Source organism: Falco rusticolus, chromosome 10 (assembly GCF_015220075.1).
Source record: "Falco rusticolus isolate bFalRus1 chromosome 10, bFalRus1.pri, whole genome shotgun sequence".
NCBI lineage: Eukaryota > Metazoa > Chordata > Aves > Falconiformes > Falconidae > Falco > Falco rusticolus.
The window spans coordinates 9,771,336-9,780,505 of record NC_051196.1 but is presented as its reverse complement, the minus strand read 5'-3'; the positions used below and the strand labels follow the sequence as shown (position 1 = coordinate 9,780,505).

Sequence of the window (9,170 nt, the reverse complement as noted above, 5' to 3'; positions counted from 1 at the left end):
CAGATTGGGGAAGGATAGAAAAGATGAAGGATGCTTACCCTTACAGATGAATATACCTAGAGCTGCTTTTTGTCTGCGTACAATGGATGCAGGCTGTCCTGCAGCAGCCTTCAGTGCAATTTGGGAACTGGTGTTTCCCCAGCCAGAGTATCCCTTGAGTTTTATACTTTCATTATACAATGATCATCAGCCTCCCTCGCTACACATAAGCAGCATACTATCAAAAATAAAAGCCCACAACGTTTCCCATATAAATAACAAATGGCGCATACATACTTACAGCCATGTAACACATTGGTTTCTATATAGGAGCTTTCTTTCAACTTGACTATTGAGGTATCTGTCTCTTAAGGTCAAACTGTACTATTTAAAATAGCAGGACAAACAGCTGAGCTGAATGCAAAGAATATAGATTCTGTTGTACCCCAAGTACGTAAAGTAGCAATATATAGGAGGGGAGTGCAGCTGCAGATACAAGGCCATGCTAAATACAGTGCCACACCAATGGCAGCGTTCTGCACTACGTGACCATACCTCCTTGGGCAATGGCGGCTGAAGGATGTTGCCTCTAGTCCATCACCTGCCCTTTCTGAGACAGTGAACATGAGGTCATTACTTCAGTCTAGCAGTAAGACAACCTGAGTAGCTTCTAGCATTTAGTGACTTGTGCTTCTACTACTCCTGTTACATCCAGAGATAATTATTTGAGAAATCGTATGTGCTTTTAATACACTTCATAGGCATAAATCTGTGTGTTACAAAATGCGGTTATCATTACCATCTTGATCACTGATTTCTTAAATCAGTAGCAAGAGTAAAATCCAGTTCATCAAACTCCCCAGGCTCCAGCTGTCTCAACAGTTTGCTACAATGGCTCTTCCACTATTCATAGGGTTTCAGGATCCAGATTACACCCCCTGTTACTGCATGGGGCAAAAGATGATATGAGGCTCCAGCCCAGTAACTTTTCGTAGAGTTTCTTCCCAAATAATACCCACCACTTATGTCAAATTTGGAACAGTGCAGCACCGCTAACAAAAGCGGCTACAAGACTGTGCTACTATAGCCTGCAAGTCTTTCACCACTTCTGGTGTAGGAAAGCTTTCCAGCAAATTCCTTGGGTATAAGAATTAATGTTAATAACCATTATCCTTATGAACAGGAAGGATATTTCATCAGAATGGTCTTTTAGTTTAAGGATTCATTTCCACCACCAATTCACATAGCAACACATGCACACATCATGCTCTCTGAGAGTTCACCGAATTGACCTTTCCTTGCTCTCCCTCATAAAATAACTGTGCTTTAGAGACAGGTCATCTATACAGAGTAGAAATTAGGTACCATTGCAATCTTCCTGTTAAAAAAAAAACATTTCATGAGAGCAGTAACTGTCCCTAAATACTGTCCTACATAAAGATGGTATTATCTACCCTTCAAGTTTCTTGGTGCCTCAATCCCGAAAGGTAAAAGTGTTAACAAACAACACGTTTTTACAACACTTTTTCAGTAATTTCAGTAAGATTTCTGCTGAACTAAGCAAATTAGAGACTCAAGGCTTTTTGTTTCTTTAAAATGCCCATGGCCAAACTCAAAAGATGTTTGACATGATGAGAAAGTAAAGCGGATGCTGAAAAACGTCTCCTGGAACAACCCAGAACATAGTCTAGCAGCACGCGGAAGGAAGCACACCATTGCACAGGAAGTCATCACGAGGATGCCCTTCAGTCCTCTATGCAGATTGCTGCCAAGACTCACAGGTTTAAAATTAACTTCTTCAAAGTTATCCTCAATGGAAGTTTCCCAGATAGGGCTAGAGATTAAGCAAGCAGTTTTTGGAATTCTTAACTCCACCTTATTCCATCTAGATTATTTTTTGCCTCTCCAAATGTCTGAATTGGGAGAAAATTCATGACCCATTTGATAGTAACTTTTATTCGCTCTTGCAAAACCCCCCAAGGATCCCTCAGCGGTCTATAGACATATGGCAATGGCAGTTTAACGAAGTACTCTACCTGCTGGCTGGTACTCGCTGTGCTTCCACCTCACCCGTGTTGGACAAGAGGTAGCACAGAGCAAACTGAAAAGGAAGAACAAGGGAATTCCTCTGTGCAGTGCCTGGTTCTCAAGCTGCCAGATTCCTCTGGATTTTTAGGTTGCTGTGGGTCAGCATGCAAGGAAGAACTGAACATTCAGTTTCTGACAATCTTTTTTCCTCTCTGGAGCAGAACTACGCTGCCAATCAGATCTGGAGCTCAGAAGTTTCACTGGTGAGGAATTCAATTCTGGAAAGGGAAACTTACGAGTTGAAGAAAAGTTTGGTGTAAACGTAGGTAAAGAGGAGCAGCAAATGGGAGTACAAACTCCTTCCTGAAACACCATGTACACACACTGGGTGTGTGTGTGCAGAGCCTGCCTGCCTTACCGTTCTGACACTGCCTTGGGAAAGTCTGTATTTCCATGAAGTAATTCCGTAATTTTTCAAATAAAGCCCACAGCATTTAATGATTAAAATAACACAACAGAATGAACAAATGTTTTATTGGCATGTTCATTGTTGTAAACAGCATCTGGCATGAAAAAGTTTACCAAAATCTTTTGATTGTTATAAATTAGGTGGTTTTCCAAAAACTACGGAGAATTGTTCTCTATTGATCTTTATGGACCGAAGCAAAAAATGGCTGTTCTATAGGCTTTGCAATGAAATCATGTTGACTGCATCAGTTTCTGCACCACAACCTGAACTACCAAGTCTGTATGTTGAGGTGTTAGAGGCTGCCCCAGTATTTGACTACACACAGCTACGGAATAGCTGGGAAAAACAAAATGACTTTCAGTGGGTGGAGAAGATGCGAACTTGTAATAGTCTCAAAAACAAAATGTACAAAAAGTAGCAGAACAAAACAAAAACTTCATTAACAACGGGAAATACAACCCTAACGTACCCAGCATTGTCAAACATAAAATGAATACAAATTTAAATAGGCAACTATACTTCCAAATGTACACAATGAATGTTGATATGTGAAAAGAAATACCATGGTAAATAGCTGGACTGCAGTTCTGTTAAATGGATAGGGCAGATATTATTTACACATTGAACGCAATAAAATAGAGCTGCTCATCGGCTTCCACAACCTATTAAAAACCAGTTTACCTTACAACAGCACTTCTGCAAAATGAACCGATGCTTGCTTTCTGCAGACACCTCTCAGACTACCTGTCTTATGGAAGAATATTCTAAAACCTTACACTTGCAGCGCTTCCATTTCTTCTTCGACGCTTTGCTGCTGCTTTTCTACATCCGATGTGTTGACATTTACTTCACTCTCTGATGAGGTAATGCGTGTATCAGTGAAACAAACAGAAAAAAGGATTCTTTCATGGCCTTTGCACAGCTTTTATTATTAAGCTATGAGTATCCTGTTTGAGGCTAGTTTCACTAGCTACTATGTGCACACTGTCCTCAAAAATTTCCACTCGTTTCCCCTCCCCGCCCACTTTTTAGTTCTAATCTTTTATTTGCACATCCCTTTTAGCTTTACAGTACATTTGACTATAGTGCACAACATGATTCCAAGTCAAACAGCGACCCAACGGGGCACTGTGCTTCTGGTTGGTAACAGCCCAACCAGTGCTGGTGTCAGCGCTTTACACCTAATGAATGTCCTGCCGTAACGGCACTACACAGTAGTAGTGAACCTTTTTATTTAAAACAAAAAAAATTCCCCAGGGAAAATGCTATAGCGAGTATCAGTCTTGAGTCAACTCTTTATTTGGTGCTCCATCCAGATAAATTTTTAGTGCTTTTTCTTTACGAGGAGAGTAGGTTACCCGGTGTCCAGTCTTCTGGAGTCTGCTGCTTTCTTTTTTCATCAGTTCATTTCTCTGCTCATCTGTTAATTCCATTAATTCTTCAGTTTTATCCCTAAAATGTAAGCATACGTTACAATCCAGATTAATACAATAACCATAATTAGAGTTCCGTAATTTTTTCACTTGCAGCAGCTTCACAAACAGCAGAGCACAACACTCCTTACAGATTATTTTCTTCTCCTCCAGAAACTAACGACGTCTAAACCTGCTTTTCTAACAGACACGTTCAGTATTCTGAGAGCAGACTCAAGGGCGAGCAGCAAGAACCAAGCTGATACTCCTCCATCTAACCTGGTAACTCCTAGGGTGTTCAGCCAGCTGTGACGCTGCTCTTTACCTGGTCACATGCCCACAGCTGGAAGCAGCGTGTCAGCCAGCCCCTCCCAGGAACTACCAGCTGCTCTTCCCTACCATTTGCTTCAAGGCCAGCCCGTCACCAGCCAGCTGTTTCCCCCAAGGTCCGAGTAACCATGAGTAGGAGCAATGTGAGCAATGTCATCTTGAGGTTGCCACACCCACCAAGTTTAGCAGAATTTACAACATTCAAGCTCTTAGTCCTGAAAGCCCATTGGTCTTCAGGCTACTGCTGCCAGCTGATGAAGGTTTGTCACATTTACAACATTTTCATCGTAACATCCTTTTTTCCAAAGCAGCCGTACTAGTTTCTCAAAGAAAGAAACTCAGAAAATAAAGCCCTTGCTCTCTAAAACCTACGACAAGACTCTCACGGACTCCACACGGGATATGGTTCTATTTTAAGAGGTGAAGCCCAGACACACACTCAAGCCTAGCAACTAGTTTTGCATTCAGCATTATTTTCAGTGGTTTGGGAGGAAGGACTAAGTAAAAGGGCACGATGTTTGTTTTCTTCAAAAATAAACGTAATTAATAGGTTTTTAGGAAACTGAGGAGCACAAACATTCCAGCTCAATGTTTAAAACTTCCTTTCCTCCGAGACAGCATGAGAGTATTTTTATGCTTCTGTTGATCACATCACCCCTCAAATCTTACACACAGATTTTTCCTCGTTATTATACCGTAATAAAATACATACCTATAAAATATTACTGCACCATCATCACAAATGTAGAGAGGCCAGACATTCAATGTAGATACTTTAGGATTCCAGTCCAAGTCTTGGTGAATCTCTAGTATGGAAATGTCACATGGAAACGTTCCTCTACCCTAAAAAGCAGCAATTACTTTGTGAATAAAATAACACTCGTAATTACCCACTCATGCTATTAAGAGATAAAAATAGACAAAATCATACTTACCTTTGCAAATTCTATGTTTTCTAAGGGTATTCCACTTATTTCACTCAGCTGCAAAGTGAAGAAAAATGGTTTAATTTTTCATTTCATTAATAGAGATTTAATACTATTTCACAACATTACGCAATGTCCACGTAGTCAACAGACCTGCCAAATCTAGAAGTCAATTAAAATACTTGAAGGTCCTCCAACGACCCACAAAGTATTAGTACAAAATTCCAGTGACAAGATACAAATTCTTACATTTCTGAAGTTACTCGTGTGTCACAAGTGACACTTGCCGAGATAATATTTCACCACACTTCTCAACAGTGAAGGAGTGACAGAATAAAGTTCACAGAAACAATTAATTAATAACATCCAATACACAGAGACCAAGTGCCTGATGTTAAACCCTCAGGTCCCTCAGCTAGCCCTCAGCAGCCTCCCTGTATGAAATGCAAGCCATCATCCAGGCAACCTGGGAGCAAGCAAAGCCGTAAAACACGCACAACTACAACCCATCTCCGTACACCTGCACTTCCGACCGTAACAACCCCACAATTCCCCCAGGAGCACCACCGGCTGCTCCTGCCGCTGCCCCTGGCGCACAGCACGTACCACCCGCCCCCTAGTCCCCTGCTGCTGCTGCCCAGGCCCAGCGCCCATCACAGCGTCCCCCAGCTGCGCCTGTGGTGGAGCCCCCGCTCCGCTGAGCCGTCCCACGGCGCACACCAGTGCACCGCTGCCTCGCCGTAACTCCAGTGCAGGCTGCAGTCTCACCTCCGTGGCGATGCAGACACGTAACTGTGACTTGTGTTTATCTCTGGCCGCTTATTTTCCAAAAACTGAAAGGGATCTCCTCTCTAAGATTCTTGCCTCATTCAAATCCATTGTTAAAACAGACATGTTCAAATTAAACTTCATGGTGAGAAAAGACTTAACTGTCAGTGTAGTTTTCTAACTACTATAAATAAACACTGATTTATAAATCTTTAAACACTACATAATTTATATAAATCTATAAACACTATAAACCAAAAGCCAGACAAATTCTGAAATGTATTAGCCCCACAGTCTGCTCATAAAATGTGTCTGAAAGAGCTGGCTGAACACATCTGTTAATACACATGTGTCAAAATCAAGTTTCTCTTATTACTGGTGGGAGTACAAATATAAAAGCCTCTCAGAGAACACTGCTAAAATTGCTCCCTGCACGTTAATTCTTCAGACAAGAGCAGTGAGCTCTTTCCTCAGATAGACGTGAAGAGGAAATCCTGAAGACCACCTGCAAGAACCCGTAGTCATGACCTCATTTCTACCTGAAGAATACAAGAAACCCGTCTGTAGCTTCATCTCTGCATATATGCACATCCAAGGCTGTTACGTCCCATGGGAGCGAACAACGTTCCTCTTCCCAGCCTACGAAGTAACCCCTAACTTACACATGCCGAGTGTTTTAGTAAGGTAGGATTTTGGCAGACTCGACTCACAGCAGGATTTTCACTGGCCTCAACACCCAAGGCAGCCTTCTTACAGCTGCGTATTGCCACACAGAACTAACCATTTCTTTACGAGTGGGACACAGTGATACATGAATTAATAACACAGTCTCAACACGAGGCACAATTCCACTCTAGATTTCTGCTAGGATGGCACACGTCTGCTTACCTGTCAGAGGGTTCTGGCCTTCAGGAAAAAAAAAACCCAAAACACCAACACACCAAAGCTGTATTTCTTTCCACCCGAAATATAGTTCGCTCTACTTGGTACAGTTACACTCTCCCTGAGCAACAGCTCTCAAGTTCACGTATGAAGAGGCTGAAAGGTTTGGTACTTACGAACACCAAAATACTGGCTTGAAAAAACAAAGTGAAAATAGTTTAGCTTGTCTTTCATAAGTGTTTTTCAAGGATACGGGGCACAGGTAAAATTATGCTTCTTAAACTTCAAGATATGACTCTTTTTTTGCATGCATTCAGCTGAATACTTGGATACCAGACTGTTACATGAAACTCATAAGTAAAGCTAATAATTCGCATGGCTTTGGTAATAGTATGGGACAAGTTCTCAGTTCCTGGGAAGAAAACTAATCACCACACAACAAGATTTTTGTAGCTATGAGATCTCTGTGCTTCCCAACATAGGACAGCAACAAAGCTCTTAGATACCATAGGAAACCCGCATCATGTTACATGTTTTACCTTCTCCTTTAATTCCTCAACACTGCTACTTTCTAGTACTACTTCCTGGAAAGAATCTAGTTTCATTTCTGATGGCCTCCACCGTCTTGATAAAACAGCAAGCTGGGACATAGATTTCATCTTTTCTACTCCTAGGAAAGAAAGAGAAATTTATTATATTACCATCAGAAAAGATCCTATTTAAAATTAAGGATTTTCCATGGCATAAACACACTGAAATATGGAAGATTGCACTACATAAACATCCACAAACTAAGTAACCCAGTAAATGTCATGCAAGTAGTCAACTATTTAAAAAAAAAAAAAAAAAAAGCAAGGGAGGGAACAACCAAAGGACCAAGATTTAGTTCAACTTTTCTTTGTTATCAAGTCCTTTCAAGGACTTTCTCATAGGCAGCATCTCTCAGAAGCCATGCCATTTATTATTCTTTAGGGCACATTTTTCCACCACCCCCAGCTCAGCTATACATACAGTATCTATCCACCTCCAGATCTTGTACTCGTGTAAGACCTTCCTCCGCAATCTGGTCTTTATTCACGCACTTCTCTCTCTCTAACAAAATAAACTTTCCATGTTTGACTTCAGGATTTCACACACTAACTACACACCTGTTACCAAAGCCTGCTTTACACCTGCTACCCTGAGGAGTTCTAGTACGTGCTGCCTCCAGCTTTTTTGTAATTGTTTCAGGTAACAGAGCTTTCTCTAGCTGACAAGGTAATACTGTTAGGGTTAAAATCAGATCATCTGAAGTGATATCAAAGGGCTGATTTTATTTTTATTTTAAACCAGTCTATAATTCTGTAATTTAGCATGCAGAACTTGTGGCTTAAACATTTACGTCTACCATTACATGCTTGATTTGCACAAAACGACCACCACTGTTTAAGCTTCTCCCTTCTACAGTCTTGCCTATGACTACGTTTGTGCCACCTTTCAACACCAAGCTATTGTCTGAAATAAAGATACAGCCACCTAACACTGCCTGGCATTTATTTCCAATCTGAAGCAGTTAGCTAAGTTTTCTTCAGAGAATAACCAATTTAAATGTGTCTGCAACAATGTGATGTAAAGTTGCTATGCTAAGAAACTGGACTGTAAATTATTCTAAGCTGATTATTTACCTGCCTAACGTTTTCAGTGTTTAGGTGAAGAAGAAGATGAAAGCCATGGTGATGGTGGAAGGTCTTACAAACCCTGACTTAAAGCAGTTGCCTTTACACTCTTCCAAAACCTCTCTGGTAGCAGTGAGTACACAAGACTTAATTTTCACAGAATATAGTGGGATCTAGCTGCATCTTCTACAACTGGATTAAAGCAGCGCCTTTGGGGCAGAGCTAGACAGTGACACAGAATATTACAGAACACTGGGAAGCCTGCTCTATAATATGGCATGGCTGGGAACTAGGTGGGCTGCAGCGATCTAAACACAGGTACCTCCAAGACCTACTCACTACAGAAATTAATCTAAAACTAACCCCAAAAATATTTAAAACCGTGACGTTTTAACTGAAGTGTGAGCTGATACATATGTCTATAGGCATCTACAGGCCTCCTGAACTTCCCATGTTCATTTCAAATTTTGGCACTTATGATGTCACAACTTTGTTAAAAATATAAAATACCAGGATTGAACACAGCTCCAAAATACTGGATTAACAGCTGAATGAGACTTCTCAAGCCAAGCATGCTGTCTGACCAGCTGTGCTGATTTAAAAACAAATTATATACCTATTACCTGTATATATATACACACACGTATTTTTTGGCTAACTCCAAACATCACCAATACCAGTCCAAAAATTAAATACAAATAAAAGTGTAACATATAGGCAT

At 40.9% G+C, this 9,170-nt stretch overlaps 1 protein-coding gene across 4 annotated transcripts in view; it reads right to left on the bottom strand.

The window, feature by feature from the left end:
- Positions 1–1,378: 1,378 nt before the first annotated feature.
- The window catches only part of USP47 (ubiquitin specific peptidase 47), a 59,779-nt gene continuing 51,987 nt past the window's right edge, over positions 1,379–9,170 (bottom strand). For all 4 annotated transcript variants that reach the window (XM_037403387.1, XM_037403385.1, XM_037403386.1 and 1 more), the window contains 4 exons: positions 7,334–7,464; positions 5,154–5,201; positions 4,931–5,061; positions 1,379–3,928 (listed from right to left, as the gene is read on the bottom strand). In XM_037403387.1, coding sequence (XP_037259284.1) covers positions 3,754–3,928; positions 4,931–5,061; positions 5,154–5,201; positions 7,334–7,464 — 485 coding nt within the window. In that variant the 3' untranslated portion in view covers positions 1,379–3,753. The remainder of the gene's footprint in view (positions 3,929–4,930; positions 5,062–5,153; positions 5,202–7,333; positions 7,465–9,170) is intronic.